General features: G+C 47.9%; 4 protein-coding genes across 4 annotated transcripts in view; 2 read left to right on the plus strand and 2 right to left on the minus strand.

Moving 5' to 3' along the window:
* LOC149336284 (uncharacterized) overlaps positions 1–8,239 on the plus strand; it is a 31,719-nt gene extending 23,480 nt beyond the window's left edge. The window contains exon 3 of the mRNA XM_089552804.1: positions 4,549–8,239. Coding sequence (XP_089408930.1) covers positions 4,549–5,052 — 504 coding nt within the window. The 3' untranslated portion in view covers positions 5,053–8,239. The remainder of the gene's footprint in view (positions 1–4,548) is intronic.
* A 138-nt stretch (positions 8,240–8,377) lies between these two features.
* On the minus strand, positions 8,378–9,839 carry LOC149336285 (uncharacterized). Its single transcript, XM_089552803.1, has one exon. It carries the CDS (start codon positions 9,620–9,622, stop codon positions 8,534–8,536), a length of 1,089 nt encoding a protein of 362 aa, XP_089408929.1. The 5' UTR covers positions 9,623–9,839; the 3' UTR covers positions 8,378–8,533.
* A 485-nt stretch (positions 9,840–10,324) lies between these two features.
* On the plus strand, positions 10,325–15,416 carry Uxt (Uxt prefoldin-like subunit). The gene is made up of 5 exons (XM_089552806.1): positions 10,325–10,598; positions 10,697–10,778; positions 10,853–10,926; positions 13,103–13,274; positions 15,261–15,416. Exons 1-5 carry the CDS (start codon positions 10,528–10,530, stop codon positions 15,324–15,326), a joined length of 465 nt encoding a protein of 154 aa, XP_089408932.1. The 5' UTR covers positions 10,325–10,527; the 3' UTR covers positions 15,327–15,416.
* Positions 15,417–15,761: 345 nt separating this feature from the next.
* Positions 15,762–26,443, minus strand: part of Usp14 (ubiquitin specific protease 14) — a 30,618-nt gene continuing 19,936 nt past the window's right edge. The window contains exons 11-16 of the mRNA XM_089552805.1: positions 25,131–25,223; positions 24,121–24,246; positions 22,584–22,659; positions 20,853–20,960; positions 19,064–19,138; positions 15,762–16,221 (exon numbers count right to left, since the gene is read on the minus strand). Coding sequence (XP_089408931.1) covers positions 16,157–16,221; positions 19,064–19,138; positions 20,853–20,960; positions 22,584–22,659; positions 24,121–24,246; positions 25,131–25,223 — 543 coding nt within the window. The 3' untranslated portion in view covers positions 15,762–16,156. The remainder of the gene's footprint in view (positions 16,222–19,063; positions 19,139–20,852; positions 20,961–22,583; positions 22,660–24,120; positions 24,247–25,130; positions 25,224–26,443) is intronic.

The raw sequence follows: 26,443 nt of genomic DNA on the forward strand, positions 1-26,443 counted from the left end.
TCTTCGTCGACGGGCGCCCCCTCGGTCGGAACTTACTCCCGCCGAGCACGTCCCGCTCGACCTCGGAGTTCCCTTTGCCCTACCGTGGGCGGACGTTCGCTCGTAGCCGTGCTGGTGAGTCGGACATCCTAGATTCCTCAGTGTATTTTGTTGCTAGCTGGCGTTATTGTTGCTATAGCAATAAATGCCTTGTTTGTGTCAGCCAGTGTGTCGTTCCTTTGTTCCCGTAGAGCACGGCCCGCCGTGGTCGGCGTGCGCTCAGTAGCGTACGCGACCACGGGGTGGGGTAAGCGCGGTTTTGAACTGTGTCAGCCGCGCTTAAACGGGGAGAACGTGTTTATCCTCCCCCATTTTAAACCCTACATCTGGCGCCCAACGTGGGGCCTGCTCTTGGAACATTGGACGACTGTCGGTTCGGTTCGAGGAACGCTCTTTGTCCGGACTTGACAAGTGCTAGGCCTAGAGTGAATTTTGATCGCTAGGACCTGCGGCATGCTTTCTTGAGTGCGAGGTGTATTGCGCTGCAGCATGTTTGAACTTTTCGACATGCTCAGCATGTTTTTTTTGTGAAGTTTTCTTCCTGGAGTTTCTTCAAGAATCACTTGGTCCGCATCGAGGGAGCGCGAGGCCTAGCGCCCGCGGAGTTGCCGAGCCCGAAGCGAGTGAGTACGGAAGCCGCGTGGGTGGTCCGAGTTTTCTGTATATATTTTCTCGCTGTCTCTTTTTCGACTCTGGGAGTCGCGGCTCTGGGAGCCGGGTGGCCTGGGGCCACGGGTGCCTTAACGAGCTCGCTGGTATTGCAGCTCGGCACCGGGCGTTCCGACACCGTCCGATACGGTGGGCGCCGATCACTCAGCAGCTGCTTTGTGCAGTGAGCGGGGAGGACCACCCCACAACGCTGATGTCTCCTCGCGGCTGCGCGCACGAAACCCGTTTCGGGTCTTTCTTTTGTTGGGGGTCATCGACCGCCACTATGGTAGTGAGGCCTAAGGCTATTCATAGCTGCCTGCGCCATGTCAAAAGTGACACGACCACCGGACCGTGGTGTTGAGAGGGGGCGCACTTTGCTGGCCCACCCGTTTTTTTTAACCTCGCATGAACCGAGCATTCTCGTTCAACTCAAGAAAGGGCTTTGTTCACTCGAACTTTGCGTTGCACAGCCGCCCGACACGTTTTGCTAGCGAGTTGAGCCTTGAGCCACCAGGCCCTTGTGTACACCGTTTCCCCTCCCGTGACCTACGTTAAAGGCATGCGGAGTGTGTTTCGGAAATTTTACAGATCTGGAGCCACTGCGGCTTGCTGTCCTGTGCACATCGTCTCGCTGCCGCCTGCTGCGACGGAGCGGCCTGTATCCTGTTCGCCGCATCCATCCGGGGCAGCCGTGGCGAGACCAGACAGCAGCCACGTCTGGCTGCTGTTGCCCTGGCGACTACTGCGGAATCTTGGACTGCAGTGGTCAACCGGCCCTCCTCTTCGCGGGCCTGCGGGCACGTAGTCCGCGGGCCATGCGAGTCGTCCCAGCGGAGACCTTCACGCCGCCTTCGGAATACCGCGGAAGACTGCGTGCACTCTGTCGGCGTGACCTCCGCTGCACGACCTGCCTCAAGTGCATGAAGACCAGGAGACTCCTCCATAGCATGTAACTTGCAGGCGCGTGGGTCTATTTAAGGTTGGGGGGATGTGGGGACGCCTTCGTCCCCTGCGTTCGCTTTCCCTCAACGCACCCCACTGTTGTTAGCTGCCCCCCCGAAAAGCACTCCTCTCGGTTCGGTTACTGTAACTAACAAGGGAGGGCGCTCGCGTCGCAGCGACACCAGCGCCACGGATGGCGTTTTGCTGCGCGCTCGCGGGGAGCGACGGGGTCTCTTCTCCCTCGGCATCGGGAAGCGAGCAGACGTTTCGCTCGCAGCTTCGCTCTTCGTCGACGGGCGCCCCCTCGGTCGGAACTTACTCCCGCCGAGCACGTCCCGCTCGACCTCGGAGTTCCCTTTGCCCTACCGTGGGCGGACGTTCGCTCGTAGCCGTGCTGGTGAGTCGGACATCCTAGATTCCTCAGTGTATTTTGTTGCTAGCTGGCGTTATTGTTGCTATAGCAATAAATGCCTTGTTTGTGTCAGCCAGTGTGTCGTTCCTTTGTTCCCGTAGAGCACGGCCCGCCGTGGTCGGCGTGCGCTCAGTAGCGTACGCGACCACGGGGTGGGGTAAGCGCGGTTTTGAACTGTGTCAGCCGCGCTTAAACGGGGAGAACGTGTTTATCTCTCCCCCTTTTCAACCCCATAAATTAAAGCTTTTCGGATCCGACCAACGCCCTCTATACTAGTCTAGAGGGTGCGTTATCACGGTGCTGCTTTTTCGAAGCCGCTGATGGCAGGAAACGTGCCTCCAAGTTCCATGCCAATGACGAAAAAAGAGCGCGTGCTGCTCACGGAAGTAGTGACTATGTGCTCTCCTCGAGCGCCTGCCTGCCGCAGTCATAGTCTTGGTGCTGTTGGTTGTAGTCATAATTTCGTCAGTCTCTTACGTAGTATCGTCGGAGGGATTTCCAGCGCACTCTGAGCGTTCAGTTCCTGAATTGGGTCCGAAAAGGCTGGAAATTCAATCGCGAATATCTCAATACCAGTTGCACTTAGAGACATGCTGCAAATTGTATTTGTTTGAATCGTTACAGTTTCCAAAATTGCGATTGCAATATTCAGCTTAAAGTGAAGAGTTAAAAAATAATTAACGAAATTCGGCTGATTAATTAATTAACTTTGAGCGCTATTTCCTTATCTTGTGTCCGCCGAGCCGAATATACATTCCGTGAACGCGGCATTCACGATTCCATCAGCGCCTTCTTAAAAATCTGCAAACGGTTAAGATCAGCGCTGTGTGTGTGCGTGTCTTCTTTCTTCGTCCCGTGTAAGCGCGCTGTTTTACGGTACCAACTGGCCCGGCAACTATCCTTAATGAAGAACAACACCCTGTATATTCCAGCAAAGCCCGGGCATGTGTACCGCGTGTGAAAGTCGAGCTTGTTGACGCGGATCGCCTTCTGGAGAAATAATAAAACACACCGAAGCCGCACGTGGAGTAAGTATCAGGAGTTCTTCACCACGTGAAGGGCGAAAAGTGCTAAAGTTTTCTTTATGGATATGTTATTTCTGTCTGCGGCGTTCTGTGTGTCCCCAAAGGTGTTTACTTTGCCTTAAAACAACAGCCCCCCCCCCCCCCCCCCCCCGCCTAATTCCTAAAACTTGAGTTCAGCCCTATGTGGCGCAGAGGCTCATTTCCTGTTACAAAGCCTAGTTGTGTACATAACGTTAGTAGCAGGAAATTGACCTGCGCTCAATGGCACCGCAAGGAGGCGCAGCTGAAAGTGGGCGTGATTTGGCGGCACGAAGCGAAGTGAGCTTTTTCGCGAGGAGTATTTTTCTCCTCCATGCTTTTTCAGGCCCGGTATTTTTTTTTTCTGTTTGAATGCGCTGCGGTGAAACTAAGTGCCGTGTAAACAATGAGTAAAATTGGCATCCTTCGTACTTCCTTCCAAAGAGCGCAAGATCACAGGTACCGAAAGGCGCACGTGACGTCACACCGTGGCGGTGACCTCCCTTTCGAAGAACGGAGTATTTGGCCTCCTCAACTGCGCGCGTCTGAGGACTTTTAATAGCCACACGTCAGTTTGCTGCGCAAACAACATGAAAGCGGAGTTGTGGTGTCCTTCCGCCTAGTATGTGCAGCACGCTATACGCAAGAATGCATCAACCTGCCAATAAGGAGCTTTAGCTCCACCTTACTATAAACACGCTATTATCTACGGAATTCCGGTATAAGAGAGCTCGGGTGTGCCGGTTGGCGGCATCATTCCCTTCCGTGTGTTCCGAGTGCCCTGGAAACCATATGACTGAGGCGTGATTAGGAGGATGTTTGGCTAAGAGAGATAGCCCATAATCAGCTTCCCCGAACACGTACAGGCTAACAGACAGGCCAGACAGACACACCCCACACCTCACAAAACTCTAGACAAGGCAGAAGAACACACCCTTCGCTGACTACAAACAGGCACTCTCGTAACTCCACTTAAACTCCACCAATGGTACCCCTCACTCTATACCACGACCGGCTTTAAGTAATAAAGCCGGTCGTGCTCTATACAAACCAGAGTGCATGCCCACACTGTGGAGCAATAGCGACAGCTTTTCACAAGGTGTGGGCATGCCAATTCAATCCTGCCATTGACAGACTTCCTAATCCCAATTTGAAGCAGTGGGAGGCCATTCTGCAGAGCGAGGACTCCGTCCAGCAACGAGGACTGGTTCGCAGGGCCCACGCTGCGGCGCGGGCCAGGCGGGCCAGCCAAGACTCCAATAATTGCCATTGTTTAAATAAAGTTTTCAGTCAATAGTATCTACGGCTACTGCTACCGTACGGTAGCCCCGTACTGCTACCGTAGGGAAGCCTGGAAACGGTAGCAAAGGCAACGCGTTACCGTGTAAACCATACGGCTGTCTGGCTGCGCTAAAACTGTCTAATATTCGAACTCTCCCGGCTGGTTCGCGCGCTTCGCAGGTCAACGTCCCGTGCCCCGTGCGTCCACCGGGCCGGCGAAAATCGGGCGGCCGGCGCCTGTTCGGGGTCCGCTGCCACCTGCACCGCTTCTACGCCGACTGTCCCGAAGGCTCGCACCAGAGCTCCTGCCCGGGCCACGGAGGACGCTCCTCGCGCCGCCACGCGGCCAGGCGAGCCGCCCGCGCCGCCTGGACCGCCTCCCTGTGGCTGGGTTCCCTACTATTCCTGCTAGGCATCGTGGCGCTGGGGTTGGGCTACGCGGCGCCGCTAAGCCTCGTGAGGAGGCCGCACCCGTGGCGGCTGGCCGGCCTCTGCATGTTCTGCAGCGGAGGCTCGCTCCTGGCCGCTGCACTCATGCTGGCAGCGCTGTGCCCGCGCTGGCAGGACGACGAGCCGTACGCGCCCGTCGTGGACGCGCCAAGGGGACCGCAGGAGGAAGAAGAGGACGACCTCAGGGTGCCGGTCACCGAGAAGATCACCGCCGTGCAGCCGCTCAGGGACTGAAGTCGTTGATGGAGACTGGCCACTGGGTCGATCGGATGCGAGGGCTATTATGTGTACTGTATACTTGCCTCGATGTGCAAGAACAGCCTCGAAGTCCTGTTGCGTTGGAGCATAGAGCAGTCATAGTACGCCAGTTAGGTGGCACTTAAGGCGACAAGGATAGAAGTGAGCAAAGACAGGTATCGAGGGACAGCTGGGCAACGCGGAACTGGGGAACGATCGAGCCTGCCAGGGAAGCTGGCATGCGGGTGCTGTGTAGAACGCTTTGGTTCGCACGTAGGTTCTCAAGGATGCGCTTCAGATGATGACATGAGTAAGCCTACCAAACAGACCGGGCCACAGATGGACTGCAACGTATACTGCAAAGATGGCCACGCAGCAGAGGGAATGGAGAAAGGAGAGGGTGCTCTTGCAGGCTAGAAACAGCTTATCGAACGGCATCAAAATGTGGAGATAGAAGTGTCCATGATTAGTCTAGCATGAAGGCTCCATATCTTAGTGGTGCAGAACAAATGTGATTGTTGCGTGTGGACGTTGACTTAGACATATAAAACCAAAGTCATACGGTCCTGAAGTGAAGGAGGATATAGATACTGGGTTGTCTGCGAAAACGATGGCAGGAAAAATAGGCATGCAGTGCTAGAAAACCCGGTCATCACGCGGGCGCGAGATTTATGCCACTCAGTGTCTTTCGGGTATATATAGCCTCCTGATATATGACGTCCACATGGAGGCAAAAGGGCCTTTCTCCAAAAACTGCGCACAAATTTTGTTCGCTACTGGCGGCATTGAGCCTGATCTTAAAGGAGCGGACTGACCAAATAAAAATCGAGGGAGCACCCAGTGACTTAAAGCTTACCACCCATGAATATCAATGGTCTCCCCTTTGCATTTTGTGCCGAGTTCGATTAGGACCCACCCATGCGTGGTCTTTGATGTAGTACTAAAGTATCAGTGTTGTGCTAGACGTTTTGAAACGCATGCACCGTTCGTGAGACAGTGAGACGTTCGTTGCCTGTAATTGGGCGATGAGGACACGAAGCGCTCTATAACACGCGTAAGGAACTAACCAGCTTATGCACGCAGTGTCTGCGAAGATTATGTGCAGGGACTGAAAAGGTTTAGAATGCAGCTGGTTTGGCACAGCCACCTTGAATGCCACCCTTATAGGACATGCACAGCTTAACGTGAGCTTCCTAACGGCCTCTCCACGAAGAAGGGCATACCTTCTATGGATATACAGCTGAACGCAGCTGTGAAGCCTGAGTTAAGCCGGGCGTTATCCATAAGGACCTGGACGTCGACAACATGGGCTATCTTCGATGTTCTATGGCAAATTTTTCATGTCCAGTAGGCTCCTAAGTCTGAACTACCTTGTACTGGTCTGGCGGCTGCAGGTTTAGTGTGGTTCATAAATATCAGCTGATATTTATAAATTACGCTGTGTACGTAAGTTGACGATAAGAGATATGATGTTGGTTCTCGGAGAACATTTTCACGATAACCAGTGTCCAGAAAAAAAAAGGATGAAAGCAGGACCTCCTAAAAGAGCTTCTCGACAGAGTTCAATCTTCAGTGTTGTTCGTATGAATATTAATATCCGTCGTTTCTCATCTAACAACACTGTAACAAAGCAGCACGCACAAGTGCAGTGTTTTTCTTTTTTTTTTGCTAAGTGGATGAGAGGGAGGGCTGGTTGTACGTGCTGGATGGTTTCCTCTGCGGCGCGTACAGTTGTGGCCGGAGTCTACAGCAAGCATAGGAGACGAGCAAAACAATGTTCCTTCCATAGACCTGTCAATCGCTGTTGTACTCTTGATGGAATGTGTGTGGGTGTGTGTGAGCGTTCATAGACATATAAAACTGTTAAATGTTTTGCCTGTGATGTGACCTTAGAACCTTTGCATTTTGTAACGTTTCTTTCATTGTTGCTTCGGATCAAACTCAGCTGCATTTGCCAAGTTCTGCACTGCATGTCCCATTTTAGGCTAAAGCACCTGCAGTGTTGTGTGGCTTCCACAGTACATTCCATGAACAACAACGGCAAGAAAAAAAAGATGAAAGAAAACAAGACACGAGCGGGCCAGACTCTGTCATTCATCGCAGCCTCAAGAGTCACCGCTCACGCTAGCATGCATGCGTAGAATCATGCCTTCAGTGATTTCAGGTGCAATGTAGTGTTAAGCAATCAGTTTTCTCTCGAAAGCCAAATTTACTTTTAGTTCGGCAGTAAATTTCGAAACTAAGGCTATGAGGGACACCATAGTGAAGTGCTCCGGAAAATTCGAAGAGCCCCAGGTGGCCAAAATTTCCGGAGCCCTTCACTACGGTGTTCATCATAGCCTGAATTGCTTTGGGACCATGAACCCCAATAAACCAAACCAAAATACATAGACCACACGCTAGCAGAAGATGTCAATGAAAAAAAAAAGTGCATGGGCACGTATGCTCCCCTCTCACTTTCGGCAAGTGTGTGGGTGTGTTTCTTTACTTATTGAAGTATCGGTCCCACCGTAAGAGTTTTGACAGATGTAAGTGGATCACTCTGTTTTCACCGTGCACGAAGTGCTGGACAATGTAGTACAGTGCCATGTGGAGGGCACAAGCTCCTAAAGTAAGCATTCTAGGCGCGGTCTGAGGGATAACCTTTCTTGGAGATGTGTGCAAACATTCTTCTATCTGCTGTCGACGGCGCCACCTCTAGCGGGTCTCTACGGGGCATTTGCTATACTTGTGGCTTCGTTGGCCACCTAATTCCCCAAAGCCGCCCATTTGGCAACCTAGCGGAAAGACTTCTCTATCCAACTTATCACCACGGCAGCTCCATGTTGATCAAAACTACCAAGTGGCCTGCAGGCATTCGAAACAACCTTACACCTGCGACAATGACAAGTTCGGTTCGAACGATGAAGTCTGTTGACGCTTTTCGTTACCCGCCCATGTTATTCGATGATACAGTATTTATTCAGTGGCCAAATCTGTATCGGCAGCCACTGCTGGTTCGAAGTGTCGATCAGGGTCATGTCGGCCTTTCTGCGATGAGAAAAACCACGTATGTGTTCTTCGTATTTTTCTAACGGGAGCTTTATGTATATTTCTGTTGAGAGAGTTTGTATATATATGTTTCCTCTAAAAAGAAAATCGCCTTAACCGAGGTACAACCTGTGAAATAAACGTGGTGCTGGTTTCAAGTGTTCGTTGGAAGTGTGTCATTTCTTCCCTTCATATACACGATCTAGGCACATTAAATAGTGCATACGTGTGCAGTCAAGTAACCTGAAAAGGAAATAACAAACCCTGTAAGCTTCTCTTCTCAACTCTAAACTGTGCTTTTCGAAAATGCTTTTATTTTTTTTTTGCTTTTAAGCGAGAAACCATAAAAGTAGTGTGAACATCTATCAGCAGAGGTAGTCCAGAGAGCAGCTTGGCGCGGGCTTTATGTCAACGTCTATTGCAGACGTAAGCAACGTTACTAGATTACCTATTTCAGTTTGCAAACTCCACCGGGATGCGGCGGCGAAACGTGGCCCCCTTCAGCTCCCACTCGCGAGGTGGCGCTTCCGACGCCATTGGACCGTTCGCATCGTCGTATTGCCTTTCTACGCAGAGGTTTCACTTTGGTGTTTCCATATGTCAACCTGTTGCTTGTCTTGCGGCGCCGTGGAAAGAGCTTATAGAGACTCCTGCATTCCTGGCACGTTGCTGTCAGACACAGAACTGTGCATGATTTGTGATGCCATGTCTCACCATTTTTAATGGCCACAGCTGATGACAAGACACCGGGGTAATTATCGGCAGGGCAACCTTCACAAGAATTCAGCCTTTCAATGCGTGAAAGCAGGCACTTCAGGTCATCGCATGATTTCAATTCAATATCCACACCAGTAGAATGCACAGCTGATGGCACACGCTGCCCCTTGGCACTGACAGACACGGTCAGGTGTTTCGACACTACCACAGCCCTGTCGATTTCTGGTAAGTCTTCTCTCATTACCAGCTTGTACACCACAATTGTAGTGCCAACGACATCAAGCGACCAACCCTGTATCCGTTGGCCTGCTGCTGCCATGTCTGACAACTCAGTGAACAGCTGTGTGTTGCTCTCCAGCACAACACTGTTGTCAATGCCATCACTGCTTTCGCTAGATACGCAGAAGTTCGATGTCGCAGCTTCTTGGTCGTTTTCTTTTTGCTCTTTCCGACGCTTAGGCCGAGGCGCTGCACGCACGGTAGGGGCTTTGCGTTTTCGCGCTGGCTTTGACAAGTACTTGGGGCAATTAGGAAAAATTCGCGGCACAGCATCTTCCTTAAGAGCCCACTTGTCACGCGGTATGAAAACTACATCACCATGAACTTTATGCACGAAGTCTTTCACGATATCTTCCCCGTGAAAGTGCAGGTCGCAAACTGCGCAAGAGCTGGTCAGCTCCTTATCCAACCTGGGTATAGCCCGTCGCCACCGTTGAAGCCGCCCATCGTCAGCGGGCGGCTTAAAAAAATGTCTTTTTTCGGTCGAGGATTTCGTAGAATCGTAGCCACTTCGGCAACCAGTCACAAAGCAACGAGGCATGTTTTCTCACATTTAGGAACCGTCACAGGCTGACACGATATACACACACTTACGATGATCAACGATGATGAAATGCAGTCGGACAATATTTGGAAAACCTGTTCCTGCCTTGAATTTGGAGTGGACAAGACTCACAGGGAGAGCGATTACTACGCAACAGAGTTGAAGGCAACAAAGAAACACCCAGCAGACCGGTCAAATGTAGTCAATGTAGTCAAATGGCGACGAGCGCGCCCCGCTCGGCGGAACAGCGAAGGGTGACATCCGCGGCGTCGGAGTTTGCAAACAGTAACGTTGGACATAAGAGCAAGAAAACAATTTTGATTTTTTTTGTGTGTGTGGTGAAAACCGCGAAAGCGTTGCTTCTGTGCGCAGCAGGCTACAACTAGTTTGTCAAAATGCATTCGAAGCTTGCGCTGCATAAATTGGTAGAGATGTCTGATGGTTCCCGCTAAAATTTCACAAGCAGTACGTCAGTTTTCGGGTGTAGTCTGCGGAAGTCTTTGGCTGTCAGAAGAAAAACTCAGATCCTGCGAGTATTCATAGATCGGAGCAAACTGACGATCTTCGCGAAGTAATCTTTAGCGCACCAAAACCATTATGCTTTGCTCAAAGCCCACAATCAAACGCCATAACCGAAACCGAAAGTACTAAGTCGTAACAGCAGAGGGCGGGGGAAGTTTTATCACAGCTGGGCTTATGGTGCCATCATCACTCTATTCACGGTTTCGTTTTTGTGCTCGTGTGTGCACGTTTTCAAGACGCGAGAGTTGGGGTCGTTACTGGGCCGCCGTAGAATCTGGAAATGTTCTGGGTTTCTTTAAAATAGCAAAAATTTGTGTGAGCGCAGTCGCTAAGCTTTGATCCAAGCTTTGATCTGCTGTGAATCCATAAAACCGGCCAGCATGGCGGACATTAGCGCGAAGGTGCTGCAATACGAGACGTTTCTAAACGACGTGCTGAAAGAGGACCTGAGGTTTGTGCTTGCCTTCGTCTCTCAGTATGCAGCTAATTTTCATAGTGTTTGACGGTAGAGTATCGTTTTGTGTTTGTGTTTTCGTCTTCATAATCCAGGAGATGCCTCGATGAGCGTGACAGTATCTGCGCGAAGCTAGCCGAGCTGCTCCAATTGCGTACTGTCATCGAAAGAATTCAGGCAAGTACTACTACAAAGCTGCTGCCCGTCCTAGCGACAAATACTCTGATGTCTCTTAATACGCCCTTTCCCAGGAGGTCGAGGCGAACAAGGAGACGTTTCGGACTCAGGTCGACTTAGGCTGCAACTTCTATGTCCAGGCTGTCGTGTGAGTAACCAACTTGCACATCGCATAGTGTGTGCATCAGCATGTAAATCAACTCCTCCGTCTGATTACTGACTTCCGCATCATCAGGTATTAAGGAGCATTTCGTGATAAGCTCGGTTGTCGGTGCTTATCGATGGCAGTTCTTGGTTTCTAAATGACGTCTCCTGCCTCGTTCCGCGGCAGCGGAGGATTATTCTGCTCCCGTCATTGAAGAACTTGCATACATTTTTTGTTGATGCGCTACGGATGTGTGCTGTTCCTGCGAAAGAACTAATCATGGCTTTTGAGGCATCTCCATGACGCCAGGTGATGGCAGAGAGCAGAAGGGCTTTCGAATACTTGATGATGATCGTGATTCCATCTCAGCAACGTAATTTTCGATCGTATTTATCAGTTGCAAGGCAAAAGCCTCTTTCTTTGTATTTCACTCGCGTGACGTGTCAATCGCGGCCACCCACTTCCAGCAAATTTCTCAACCTCACTGCTCCATTTATGCCCTTGGTCTATGTTCTCCTTTACTTGCTATTTATTCTGTGACGATATCAGCGGTGATTCTGCCGCCGGCGGTACATTCTGCACGTTATATGCCATGCCCGATTCAATGCCTTTTTCATTTCACCTAGAATATCGCTGACTCGTTTCCATTCTTATCTGCCTCTTCGCTACTCTGATGGCTACGTCTTGCCTTCATCTTTAGCTTTTAGTTTGTTGTTGCTGACAATCTAGGAGTGCTTTTTGGGGGGACTATGTGACATGTAGTCATAGGTCATTGGATTTGTACTTGCCATAGCAACATTGTGGGCTACGAGGAACACAGCAGTGGAGGGCTTTTGATTGATTTCAATCACTAACACTGCGTTTTACACTTAGCATGCAACATTGTGGAAGCTGCACTAGTAGTGCGTTTGCCCTAGCATATCGCTTCGCCAGGTATCAGCTGTACCTCTAAAAACCTTGGTGAGGGTTTGGATGGAAGCATGGAGCAGTATAAAACGACACGCTAGGCATTTGCAAATTGTGGTCAGGACAGGCATGGTGGTTTACTTTTTTGGGCGCTGACGGATTCGGAGCGAATAAGTGAGTGTGCCAGCCACCTATCACTTCACCGCATGTCTCTCTTACTTCTTGAGGTCCCTGTGAAGAGAGGACAAAAATGTTGAGAGATAAAATGAGGTTCAGGACATTGCCATTAGTGGTATTTGAACTTTGTCGCAACGAAAGATGCTTGTCTCTGCTTTGGACGTATGATGTAACCAGCATGAATAGGTGTGCTAGCTTTGCACTCTGTGTAAGCAACGGAACCTAGAGTTCTTTAACTTACACCAAAGTATCAGTGCATTGGCATTATGCGAATTACTGTATAGGGGTGCGCTAAGCTGTAGAAAGAACAAAAGGCAGCGCATTCTGAAATAATGATTAGTATGCAATGCAAACTAGCCCGTTTCATAAATCTTTTGAGGCATTTCACATTTTGCCCCCATTGCAATGCAGCTGCCAAAACTGGGATCAAACATGAGAATTCTTATTTTGACAGCCGAATGACAAATCCACTTTGACAAGTTCATGTAGCCATGAGTCCATGCTACGCGTAGCTGCTTAGCATTTACATCTTTAGTTTCACTGACATACGGCCTCGGTGTGTACGATTTCTATTTCTGGGCATTATGGTATTGGCAGTGAGGCAGTGAAAATGAGAAGTGTCTCCGTTCTGCAATTAGTCAATTTGGCTGTGTTCCTTCTACAGTGGATCCATTATACGATGCTTTCTTGAAGTAGAGGCTATTTCACATTTAGAGGGAAACTGTGAGCACGACTGCCGTGTGTCGAGAAACGCTGCCGACGAGAGTCATCAAGAGTCTGCGAGAATGAGCAAGGGGGCGTTCAAGGGGCGTTGTCTTGCAATACAACGCAACAAAAGTATATATAGAAGGGCATAGTATGCTAGAAAAAAAAACAAACTATTTCAGCGATTTGCTCTGAGCAATGCTGAGCATAAAATGGTTAATGAGTGATGCTTCAGTGGTCTGATGCTTATGCATCACTCACACGTGCTCTGTATACCGCTTTGAAAGTGGCTAAGGCCATTTGCATATGGATGCATGGCTAATGACATTCGGTAGAGACTTGCTTGCAGTGTCGTATCGTTAGTAGGATGGCTTTGACCTTTACTACTTAGGCCAGACGTGTCCAAGATCTTTGTGCAAGTGGGCATGGGCTTCTTTCTGGAGCTGACGCACGACGAGGCCCTGTGGTTTGTTGGCCGCCGGGAGTCGATGCTCGAGGAGGAGTTACAGCGCGTCTCCAAGGAGTCGGCCAACATCAAGGCGCACATCCAGATGGTGTTGCAGGTCAGTCTACCTTATCGTCTACACCTACCTTATCTCTTGGTTTCAGAGTGCCTCCTCTTCCCCTCCCCCCTTTTTGTCACGCCATTGTGTGGTACATTGTATGGTTCGGTTTACGGGGCTTAAAGGGACAGTGAGGAGAGCACTATTAATATTTTTTTTATAGCAAAATTCGATAGTTCGGCATGTCATGGCTTTGTTGCCACTTGGCCGGCAGCGGAAGATGCATTTATTTCTAAGAAATTTGGATTCAAAGTTGAAAAAGTTTTTCCCGCCGCTCTGATTCAAACTTGGGATTCTCCTATGACGACACAGGACTAAGTGACGTGAAACATGACGTGCACATGACGTAACGCAGACTCCGTGATTTCTGGCGGCCAGCAGTGCAGCCTACCAGCAGCCGAAACGAAAGCTACCGCCGGCCGCACGTTGAAGGCATCTATAGGCTATTGCGGCCGTCGCTACAGTCGCTTCGCTTACGTTTGCACTGGAGTTTTGCCAGCGTTACGATGGATCTCGTTCTCGAAGTCGTCAACGAAGTTCTTGAAAATAGACACCTTTAGCATACCGTGTACCTTGTTACCGCTAGCGGAATACCGGGAGCCCCCCTAACGCCGTTAAGCAGGCGCTGATTGGTCCCGATGCTTCAGGCGCACGCGTAGCTGCCGGGCACGTGGCGCCATCTGGCGACGTCAAGGAGATTTGCGCATGCATTGGCTGCGCCTCAGTGATTTGTAAATTCTCGTTGCCTAGTGTTGCTAGAACCATTGGTTCTAGCAACACTGCTTTGTCCTATGACGTCATCACGCTTGTACTTGCGAGTTTGGCCTGTGGCGGCGATACCTGTATTTTGGTTCTTTGCTGTCAGTTTGTTGTCAGAGCTTTGTTGTCAGTATGAGTGGCGTTTTTGTAATCAGGAGCTGGTATTCTGCCAATACAAGCCAACTTCAATTTCTCCTCAGTGTCCCTTTAATGCACACCGACAGTGCACATCACATGACCGTATCGGGAGCCGACAAGTCCGTGGTCTCCGAGCTGATCGCAGCTGTGTAAAATGGCTCTTGATGTTATTTAATAGCCTAATGGTGGCCTGGAGCTATGGTGGTCTTAAACCACACTTGTAGTGTCTGCGACTACTCATTAAAGCAGAAAAAATGAAATTGAAATTGAAAAAAAAAAAAAAACATTTCTGCATGCACTTGTAAACAAATTGCATTGTTCAAACTTATTTGCGAGTGTTTAGGCATGCTCTCTTGAATAATAATAATACATAATAATAATAATAATAATAATAATAAAAGACTGCATTTGCTAGCCAACACATATGCCAGTCTTTCTTGTCCCATTGTTTGTGCAGTTTTCTTTCAGATTCTCAAGTCAGTGCTATTTTTACATGAAAATATGATCTCTGATGCGATGCACTGGTTGGCGCTCGGCTTCCCTTGTTTCTTCATAAAAACAAACATAGAATGGGGGGGGCATTGTAACTGGTAGTGACTTTAACCTTTTTTTTTTTTTTAAGCCAGATGCTGGGCTATCAGCATTTCAGAACAGAACTTGTGTACGAAGTGTGCAGGTTCTGGTCTGCGGCTGTTGTTTTTAGAATACAGCAAAATCCCACAGATCTTCATCTGTGTGTTTACATCCAGCAGTTTTTTTTAGCTTTGGCAAACCTAAGAAGCTTTCGAACGGCGCTTAGAAACCTTGCATGACTTGGCTGCCATCTTTTCTCTGAACATGCATGCAAAAAAGAGCATTCAAATGCATGCTTCCTCAAACTATACCCAAGATTAATTAGAAAGGACTGGCTTGATTGTGAATTGCTCCGCTGTAAGCATTCGCAGTCTGATGAGTGCCAGCAGGTAAAGGCAAAGTGGGAATTTAAGTATGCATGGATTGAGATGCTTGTGGGATCCAAAGTGCACTCGAAGGAACCCAAGGGTTCCGAGCTCCTGGTTTACAAGATTGTCTTGTTCTTTGCCTTGTCAGGGCCTGCGGGAACTTCAGGATCTGCCACCAGAGCCTGACAGACCAAAGCAACGAGAAATATTCTGACTGCATCGTTGGATGCGAGATAACCCTCTGCTCAAACATGTACATATACAGTGTAAATAAAGATGCTATCTTTTGGCATGTTTTAAAGAACTCTACCTTCTCCTGTAGTGGCTCAGAAGATATTTGATGGGTGCTAGAGAAAAATCACAGATTTCGCAATTTTTTTTGTGTGTACTAAAAGGTGCTAAAAAGGGAAATGAGACAGTAAAGAAACGTGGAAGAGACATATTTGCTCTCCTCTGCCACAGGAATAGACCCTTGCTCTAGTGGGCAATATAAGTGCAAAGACATTAGCAAATGCCCGTATGGAAGACATCGTGAAGAAATAAAGGGAAATACACAGACTGAGGGAAATACTCAGCAGTTCCCCCCCACGACAACAATGCAAACAGCATTATCTCAACCACATTAGTAAGAGGACACCAAATCCATCAATAAAGGTCTTCGCAGCCAAACTTTGTTTTAATTACTTCTTACAATTATATAATGCATCCTCCACATCACACACGCACACACATGCCAAAAAACGTCTGTAACTCCCTCCCATTGCTTCCGATGCAACCCCACACCAGTCGTCTTTCATACCATGTCTCTCACACTAGTCGCACAAGCCTGCCTGCACGCAGTAACGGGCCCTTTTTCATTTTTTTTTTTGTGGCTATTAATTTGACAGCTGTCGGCATCACGCAGTTCTTTACGAACTGCCTCAAAAGAATGATTGGATAAAAAGGAGAGAGGCGTGACACTGGAGAAGGGAGAGGCAGCAGTGGTTGTGGTGGCGGTGATAGAAAAGGCATCTTGAAAAGCCGGATTTCCTAGCAGCCCGCTGATCAATCCGCTTCCACTTCGAGAATGCGAGGCCCGTACAGGAGCACGTACGCCGTGTGCCAGTCACCTGCAAAGGATTCCAAAATCGGCTGTTTAAAGGGGCCCAGAAACACAATCTTAGTTAACTGTTTTGCCTGTTCATTGCATACAGTGAGTTATAATGGTGCTATTAGCGTCGGTAATACCGCGTACATTCCGTTTTTTAATATTTTAATGTCCTCCCAAAAACAACTTCATGGCTCTGATGGTGTCACCACACAGTGGCGGGTTTTTAGCAGCGGATATGACATCACCTGGCGCGAGCTTGATGACAGGACAAACAGTAAATATACTGCAAATTGTGTGAATAAATAGAGACACATTTTGTCACCTGTCTGCGTTTTATATTAGATCAACAAAGACAACTTGTTTGTCTTAGATAAGAGCCCTGCAAAGCAAGTAAAATAAAAATACACCACCAGGGGCGCTCTGGCATGGAAACGACGCTGCCAGTCTCAGCAAGAACGAGTTACAGAGAGCAGGCAACCATGGAGTACAAACTTCCGCGACGTGCTCTGGCTGGCTGTTTTGATTGGTTGCGCCAGGTGCAGTCATTGGGAGAGTGAAATAGGAGTGGGAAGCCCCGCCAAAATCGAGTTGAGGGCAGCGTTTTGTTTGCTTGTATTTTGAAATTTCTTCACTGAATAACTCCCGTTCCTGTGCATCGATTCCTGTAATTCTTTTTATGTCAGCATCTGTGTGACATAAAGAACCCACCTGAAGTATAGCCGGTATCCCCCCAAGCAGTGTTTCGCAGCCCCTTTAACCTGTGCACTGTTGTGGCTCAAAATGGCTTGTAAGAGAAACTAGCACGCTTCTAGTTACATGCACGTCGATGCTCTCCTCTGCTGGCCTTGTTGCTACTGCACTGTGCCCAAAAGCATTTGGAGTTGATGCACGAACAATTCAGAAACGCAAGACTTGTTACACTCAAAGTACATTTATAAACATCTCTTATTAGTGCTTCAATGGCTCTGTTTGGCTCAGTGATGCTTTCCTTTCACTTTGGCATATGGTCTTTTTTCTTTAATTCGACTCACATGCCTATCAATGCAGCTACATCAGTGCAAAAGCACTAATACAGAGGTTCAGAGCCTAGCAAAAAGAAATCTCATCAATATCAATGACTGGGAGTTGAACTCGCGGCAGCGTGAACACATCAGCTTCAAAGGCCGCTGACCACTAGGCTATTGCCGCACCCGAACATGCCTCATGTTAAAGGTGCACTGAAGAGGAATCTGAACTCGCATTTTTACCGCGCGAATTCGATCTACACATTCCGAGTGTTCTTGGAAGCTTCGAATTATTGCCCTGTGCAGTCGATTTCCCTAATTTAAATCAGATTAACGTTGGGCTCCCGCTTTTTTTTTTTAAATTCCCCGCAAACGGTGGGAGGAGTCTGACCTTTCACCCAGTCCCGTGGCGGCTTCCCGCTCTGCCATCAGCGGAGTGATACGAAGTGATCGGCGAAAGCAAGGAGTCCACGCGTATTTTCATTTCTGTGAGGGCCGTTTCACATGCTGCGACTAGAACGAAAATAGTCGGCCTAGTCGGCGACGCCGCAGTGCGATTTTCGCACAGTGCTTTCACATGCAACGCGTACCCAGCGAATTCGGTCGGAGGGACACGCAAGGTTGCTCGACGTCTGCATAGGCAACCCACGATTAAACGCGACAGAAACGCTGCACGGAATGTGTTGACGATGTTATGACCAGCATGTTTTTAGATGCAAGGCAATATTTCGTATGTTTTGATTAGAATAAACAGTTTTGCTTACGCCGCGGGAACAGCTCCCACGTGACCCCACGCCGAGACGGCGCGTGACGTCACGTACGAGCTGTTGCCGCGGCCAGTCTCGACGCACGTGCGCTCTCGCTCGCGCGCCTGGAGACCGGTCGTGGCCGTGGAAATAGCCGCGGCAGCTGCTCCCGCGTGACGTCACGTCACGTGCCGTCTCGGCGCTGCCCATTGGTCAGTCGCAGAGCGAACACACCGACGCTGCGACTGGATTCCAACCGAACGGAACTTGGTCGCAGGCCGTCTGCGGCTAGACCGACGGCCCTCCCCAGTCGCAGACCGACAGAATTCGCAGCGTCGCAGGTGAGAATCGCATGCATGTGAAACGGCCCTGAGCCTAATTTGCGGCTATGTAGTCTCTGACTAGACCTCTTATTCACGGAAACCTAAAAGAAACAAAATAAAAGCGATAGCAAATTTGCCACGCGACTGCCTGAAAGGCACTCCCTAGGTTGGTCGACTCCTCCCACCGTATGCGAGGAATTCGGAAAAAAAAAAAAGGCGGGAGCCCGACGTTAATCCGATTTAATTAAGGAAATTGGCTGCACAGGGCAATAAACTGAAGTTTCTAAGAATGCTGGGAACGTGTAGATCGAGTTTTCGCGCTAAAATGACGAGGTCAGATTCCTCTTCAGTGCACCTTTAAACTCTGCCACGCTCTCTCGTTGTGCATTGCAAAGCGCATTCTTCGTCAACTGCCGTCCCACGGAACTGCCGCTCATCGTTTTATACGTAGCACGAATCCGTGCTTTCGCACTGATTCAAATGTAGTAAACATTCTCTGTGTACATTTTTCATAGCTCTAGTCTTTTCATCTACCACTTTACATCTGCTGCACAGAAGAACTAGCAGTGGTACCAGTACCAGTATGGTACCAGTATGGTACCAGTACAAATGAATGCTGACCATAAAAGAACACCATGGCAAAAATAAGCTTTGCAATCTGAAAGAATCCATCTGGCGGTAATTTCCAGTTTGTTTTTAGCTTTCTCTCTTGCCACGACATTTTCACAGCTTCAGCAGATTGCATGTGGATTGCTGGTACTACGCAGTAGACTGATGCATGTACCCACCTCCACCAGACAGCTTGAGGATCTCGTCTGTCGTGACCACGGACACCTTGTCGTCGTCGCACTTGAACCACTCATCTGCAATGGAAAATGCATGACGCGGATAAATGCTCAGTGTTCTGTGCACCGCTCTAAAACTTTTATCCTTACTGTGCACGCGAATGCCTTAGATGGCCCTTGAACAAAATTTCAGTCAGTCAACAAAACGAGAAACAACAGTAACCTGACAAACTGCCCTAATTACACCAGAGTCCATCAATGCCCATCTTTTTTTATCTTCTTTCCGGCAAAACCCTCATGGTAAATTTCATGGTAAATTTCATGGTAACCCTCATGGTAAATAACTGATGACTGTCAAGGTTACCACAATGACGAGTGGGGCATGCAAGCCACAAGAGGACTTTTTTTCTGCAGATGTACAAGACAATTTGAGAAAAACCTGAGCAAATCACTTTTCCCTGCTGCTTCACCTGTTCATACTGCATGCAACCACACAACACCAGCTTTCTATGCAGCCGCTCTGGAGACGAAAGTTCAAAGAAAGGTGCAATTTACTTCGCACGCTTGACTTCAGCAATTCCACTTGTCCCAATCTGAAAACGCCTTTCTGACATAGGGAGGCATTCCACGCAGCGCAAGGGCCTCACGAACCCAAATTATGTTTTCGCTGACCCATAGACTTCTCCACTCTGCATTCTAGAACCAGTCCAAAGGCAAGTAGTCGCTACTCTCTAAGGACAGCTCCGGGGATTTTTATGGATTCACACATCGGAATGAAACTTTTACTGCAGGTTTTCCTCTGCGCTGATCACTCCCAATAAGTTTTGCAGCCGTGTGGCACTTCACTCGGACAGGGAGAGGGAGGCCAGGGATAAAGACATTAACCTTTTTTGCATTCCCTAATTGGGCTCCTCTCGACACTGCAGCACGAGCATTCTGGTCTGCTACTGGCCACCACCCGACAAGTTTTTTTTTCAATAGCGTGTTTTCCTCACCATGCGTGATGCACCACCACTTAAACCATATGCTACCCGAATATAGTTGAAAGACTTGTGCACATAAAGGAACACCAAAAATAAATATTCTACGAGTTGTTCTTGCACGATTCTTCTTTTAAGTGGCAGCTTCACTATAGAGGTCTCGGGCTGAGATCGCCATGCATTGCCGATGACCTTCAAGGCTCAGCCAAGGTCAAACCTTCAATTTATAAGTTTGGAGAACCGGTGGATGGCCAGTGGTGTCAAGCAATTGGACAGGCCAAGGATCAAGGTCATTTCAAGGTCAAGTCACAGACGTCAAGGTCAACCAAAATTTGGTCACACAATAGACTTTGGGCTCGCCGAGGAGCCTAAATGCGGCATTTGCGTGATAGGGTGGGACGGCACGCCATCTTTAACTGAGTACAAGGTGGAAGGAGCGGTGGCACGCCTAGGAATAAGTCGACATGCGGTGTTCATGGGAGAGGCTGTAACGTCACGGCCTCCAAAACCGAGTGCTTACAAAAGTAGCACCGGCGTGCCTGGCACGAAGCGCACACGTGGTGTTCACGTGCTAGGTGCCTCAGTGGCGACCTGCCTACACACAAAGTCCATATGTGAGAAGTGGTGGCTTCAAAATGATTTAGCCTGGAGCCCAAAACTGGCGAAAAAGATTCTAACCGGAACGGCCACAAAGCGGGCAAAAGTTCTCAACCACAAAGGGTTAAAGAGGTGAGTGAGGTCTAAGCCGTGCCTTAGCATAGAGGTTGCTTGCACTAGGACCTGCTTGCACTAGGACTGCCCACTATACTCACCTTCCTTCCGGCGGATCCAGGCCACGTAGTGGCCGCTGGATGTGGACCGGCCCTTGTGTGTCAGCACAGCCTGGAGCGAGTAGAAACCGCTGTTGTTGGAGCCAGGGTCTGTGCAGCAATGAAAAAGGGAGAAAAGGGGGCGAGTCGTACCACCAGCACTAGACTGATCACCCAATCTGGGCCACATCGCTGCCACCGCAGAGGTCACCAAGAGTCTCGTCTAGTGGGCACTGAATGGAAATGGTGGCTGAAAGCACTTGGCTTGCCAAGTGACAAATTTCTTGCAGGGGTTTCTAATCAGCTGCCTTCGACACCTTGCTCTGAACTTTTTCAGCATACACCTTTGCTTTAGAGGCACAAGGTTGCAAACTAGAAGATCAGAAACTGGTGCTTTACAACCATACAATAGATGGATAAAAATGGGTGGCTAGAACAGTTACTTCCTTGCAGAGCTAGTGGACTTATTTCTTTGAAAAGTAATCACTGTGGCTTCGCTTGTATAACCACTTCGATATAACCTGATTCGAGTCATAAGGGTCGTTATATAACTGGCGGTGTGCATATAGTTTGCATTTTGGGTACTGCATTTAAACTTATCAGTTAAAGTCATGTGAAACTTACCCGGGCCCATCGTACCTGCCGACCAAAAAAGAAAAAAAAAGAAGACTCCAGGAAAGACGCATTTTCATGGTGTCCAAAAGAGGATAGAAACAAAAAGACGCCTGCCTAATGTTAAATGCTAGGCACAGCCTGACAAACTACAAGGGAACTTGTTGAATCTACAAAAGATGCCACTGCAATACCCCTTCATCGCTACAATCCCTACAACTGCAGTACTTGTGAGTAGACTGCCAAGTGTCGATAGCACTGCTTGCTTTTTTTTTTTTTTTACTTTGGCTCTATTGGCCTGGAGGAGATGCACAGGTGTTGAGTTTTGCCACAAAATTCACTTCCATTGTTAAGCTTGCCTTTCTAAACTGGTGGAATGACACCCGTAACTAGTAGGCAGTCAAAAAAAGCACCTACCACAGAACACATGGGGCTTTGCGTATGCATCACATGAAACCAAATAAGCATCGGTTCTATCTTTTTATTTATTTAATTACAGAGCTATAGCACACGGAGCTCCACACCCCTTTCAAACTAACAGGCAAAGGTTCGCTTTGATTTCAAATAAGGACATACATAAAGGCAGGTATATAATGCGTAGGTACAGTGGCAAGTAAAAAACACCAGCACAAGTGTCTGATAACCAGATGGGCGGAAAACGAAAAAAAAATTCTTTGCAGGCGATGACTTTCTGCGGAATCTGCCACAAGGCTGAACATTGGGGAAGGTCTGCCATTCTCATTATTGGCGTTTTCGCGAACCACAGCGTCACGAGAAGAGATTACTCTGCACCAGTGATTGATCCCTTGTGGTAAACTTTCTTACTCCTATCTATGCATGCAGCATTGCCACATGTAAGCAAGTGAGCAAAAATGGTGTGAATCAAGCAAGAACACAGCGATGTAAGAAATATTACACCACTAATCTGGATGGAAACTACCGCCTATATACTACACCGTGCAGTGCAAGCATTCACAGAGCATTACACACACAACATGCTACACAACACTAATGGCAATAAGAAAACAACCGCGCTAGTAGGTGTGTGCTTAACTTTTCAGCACCATTAAACTAAACCAAACAGTAACCACAACAGACTACTAATAGTAGATTCCAGCTTACCATCTGCGAAGGAAAATGGCTCCTGCTTGGTCTCCTTGTGCGGCTTGTTTGCGTCGTCCGGGTGCTGAAGCTTGAGCTGTAGCCCAAGACAGGAAAGAGTGACGACAGAATGCAAAGGATGAGCGTTTCTCATTAAGGGGGGACATGGGTCTTGGAGCATTTTTTTTTTATTTACAGACCAAATGCAATGAAACTGCACATACTTATTCAGTTTTTTCTGCTGACTTCAAATGTGCAATTTGTTTATTTCTAGGCCAATTAGTTCCTGAGATATTAATACATATCATGCCATTGTCTGCTCAAACAATAGAAAAAAAAATGGGCCATCAGAAATTTAATTTTAATGTGTGAGTAGATACTACAATGTGTGAGGAATGCAACGCTGGAAGCAGTTTTCAGTTTTTTGTCCGTGTGGACAAATGGGCTTAATAGTGCATCATGTGTTTTCTGGCACTGTATGCCTGGTTAACTCACTTGAAAATGAACTATTAAGCCCATTTGACCACACGGACAAAAAACTGAAAACTGCTTCCAGCGTTGCATTCGTCACACATTGTAGTATCTACCCACATATTGAAATTAAATTTCTGGTGGCCCATTTTTTTTTCTATTGTTTGAGCAGACAATGGCATGATATATATTAATATCTCAGGAACTAATTGGCCTAGAAATAAACACATTGCATATTTGAAATCAGCAGAAAAACTGAATATGCAGTTTCATTGCATTTGGTCAGTAAATAAAAAAAAAAATGCTCTAAGAACCATGTCCCCCCTTAAAGGGTGAGTCTGCTTCATGTTATTGTCACATTACGACTTAAAGGTGCACTGAAGAGGATTCTGAACTTGTCTTTTTGCCACGGGAACTTGATCTACACGTTCCTAGCATTCTTAGAAACTGCAACTTATTGCCCTGTATGGCCAATTTCCCTAATTAAATCGAATTAACGTCCGGCTCCCGCCCTTTTTTTTAATTCTGCCTCGTACGATGGGCGGAGTTGACCAACGCGTGAAGTTCCTTTCAGTCAGCTCCGTGGAGGCTTTGCTTTCGCTTTATTTTGTTTTTTAGGTTTCCATGAATAAATAGTTTCATTCGCAGATACAATATAACCGCAAAATAAGCCCGCAGAAAAAATATGCGCGGACTATTTGCTTCTACGGACTACTACGTATTACTCCGCCGATGGCAGGGTGGCAAGCCTCCACGGGACTGGGTGAAAGGCACTCCCCGCGTCGGTCGACTCCGCCCATCGTACGAGGCAGAATTAAAAAAATAAAGGCGGGAGCCGGACATTAATTCAATTTAATTAGGGAAATCGGCCACACCGGGCAATAAGTCGCAGTTTCTAAGAATGCTAGGAACGTGTAGATCGAGTTCCCGTGGCAAAAAGACGAGTTCAGATTTCTCTTCAGTGCACCTTTAAAGGGTGAGTCTGCTTCATGTTACTGTCACATTATGAGTTATGAGCCTGTGCACCCACTCAAGCCTTGCATTGCTCTGTTAAAAAAATAGCTTGGACATTCGCACGTGCTCGCACCTTCTGTACATCGTCCATCTTGCGGTCCTCAAACTCCTTGAACTTGGTCCGCATGGGGATCAGCTTCTGCTGGAGCTCCTCCGAGCAGAGCTCAAACACGTCCAGCTGGATCGGGAACTTGATGTCCTGCACAGCATGGGGGGGTTGGAGAGATGAAGTAGCCGTGCACAATAGATGCAATAGATGGTGCCACATGCTTGCCAACCTAGACTTGGATGTAGAAAACAAGCCATGATACAGGCTCAGAGGCAGTTGGAAACAAGGAGACATGCTCTAGGCTCTGTAATCGCAAACAAACATGAGAGCACATAAAGTTGCTGCTCTCTGCCTCGCAAGCTGGTGTCTCTTGTTCGATTACAAAGACAGTGCTCTAATTCACTGTAAAACATTGTAAATGTAAACATATGTAAATTTATTGTAAAAAAGGCGTACGAAAAATTACGATAAGAAAACCAGAGCTCTAAGAGGCATCACATGTGTGCCAGCATAGACTTTTTTTTTTTTTTAAAGCACAGCTCTTAGGCGCCTGCTCCCAGGTTGAGCGGTGTGCCTCGACGTAACCGAGCACGGAGGAGGGGGGTACAGCGGAAGCATGAAGAGGACAGCGGAGTCGGAGTAAGTGGTAGCATTTGGCGCAAGCTCCATAGTTGCCAACCGAGCCATAGCAGCGCCACCTGTTGTGCTGCCCTTGTACCTATATTTATGTTTTTTGTTCTTTTATAACAAAACAATAGATGGCGCTGATGTTAAAAAAAAAAAAACATCTAAAGAGCTGCGCTCAAATTCCGCATTAAGGAGTATCGTAATCGTCGCTGAATTTTTTTTCCACATTTCAGTCTGGCATTTGTCCCAAGTGGACTAGACAGCATCAGCTAGTTTGGCTCAAGAATAACGGAAATAAAAATGAACGACAGAGGCTACCATCTCAGGAGCAACAAAAAGAGAAAGCAAAAGAAAGCACCACACGATAGGTGCACAGCGCAGCCCAGTCAGCTGTCACCAGTACTGACCTTGAGGATCTTGGCGTTGACGGCGCCCTTCTCCTTGTAGAAGAAACGGACAAACTGGATCGTCAGGTACGCAGGAAGCCTGCTGATTGTGCTCTGAGGAGGGGAAGAAAGTATGCATGCATCACTCTACTGCTAAATAAGCTAATAATTAGTTAATTGGAACTGGCACCCCTTCACTTTCACTGTATTTAGGAGCCCCAACTAAGTCCGCGATCATAGAAGTACTTGTTGATAAGGTGCTAATTAACAATGAAAAAGAAACAGGGTATAGAAAAGGAAAAGAAAGCCTAAAGTTCTCTGGAATGGAAGCCTGCATAATGCTGCAAACGGATCGATGAGAAAGTATTTTGACCTAAGGAAACATTTCTCAAGTTGAGATGCGCATAAAAAAAAAAAAGCATTTTCTTTTCCACAGACCTTTACGTACACAAATGCTATCCCGTAGCTACTATGTTTTTTTAGGAAACTGCACTTGAGTGATCTGTAACTGCAGTTAGCAAAGTAAAAATAAAGCCAAAAATACATGAAGGACAAGGCAAACTTGACATTCAGGGCAAGTACACTCATGCGCAGGTTTCACTCAAGTCCCCTGTTCAAGAAAAAACTGCTTTCTTGTGAGAATCTGATTGGCGACTCTTGCTGGCTTACTTTCATGTTGTGTGTACGCCTGCAGTCAAAACTTTGTAAACACAATATTAGAGAAGAAAAAATTGATTTCGCCACTGCATATGCATGCAACTTGGATTAGATAAACTGATGCTTAATTCTGAATGCACTAATTACACACTACACAGTTAAATTTGGAGGAATGTTTCTTGAAAGTTGTGTTTCATAAACCTTTGGCTTCAGGTGTACATGTGCACACAAATGAATGTTAGTGCTTCAAACGTTAGTACTCTTCGTACTTCCGACAAATTACTCCAGTCAAAGAAGTGGAAAGTTTGAAAAAGGGAGCCAAATTTCACTTTAAACACACAGTGGACTACTCTAACAGCACTTCTATCCCTCTTCTCCTAGCATGTGTCATGGACATGCTGGATTAGGAGCAGCAGTGAGAGGTTTCAGAGGTGCTTCGTCTTCAGGGCAAGGCATCAAGAGGTAGGGTGAAAGTTCTTGGGACAGTGAAGCAAGAAGCTGGATGGGGGTCCACCCATACCATGTGAGTAAGACCGAATTGATAACCTCAATGCCATCACCATAGGGCAAGATTGGCTCCCCAGCTTCTTAAGACATTCACACCATAGCTGCATGGGCGATCAAAAATAGGCTGAAAATATTGGCCTACCATGTCATTTGAGATAAGGCGCAGACAC

The sequence above is a fragment of the Amblyomma mixtum genome, chromosome 7 (genome assembly GCF_055824585.1).
Source record: "Amblyomma mixtum isolate Tamu chromosome 7, ASM5582458v1, whole genome shotgun sequence".
In the NCBI taxonomy this organism is placed as follows: Eukaryota; Metazoa; Arthropoda; class Arachnida; order Ixodida; family Ixodidae; genus Amblyomma; species Amblyomma mixtum.

What these genes read in the sequence shown, in the direction of transcription:
- LOC149336285 (XM_089552803.1), bottom strand. Translation starts at nt 9,622, where the DNA reads ATGCCTCGTTGCTTTGTGACTGGTTGCCGAAGTGGCTACGATTCTACG.
- Uxt (XM_089552806.1), top strand. Translation starts at nt 10,528, where the DNA reads ATGGCGGACATTAGCGCGAAGGTGCTGCAATACGAGACGTTTCTAAAC. An exon ending in GTGCTGAAAGAGGACCTGAG is followed by an intron (nt 10,599 to 10,696) that starts GTTTGTGCTTGC and finishes TTCATAATCCAG; the next exon opens with GAGATGCCTCGATGAGCGTG. An exon ending in CTGTCATCGAAAGAATTCAG is followed by an intron (nt 10,779 to 10,852) that starts GCAAGTACTACT and finishes GCCCTTTCCCAG; the next exon opens with GAGGTCGAGGCGAACAAGGA.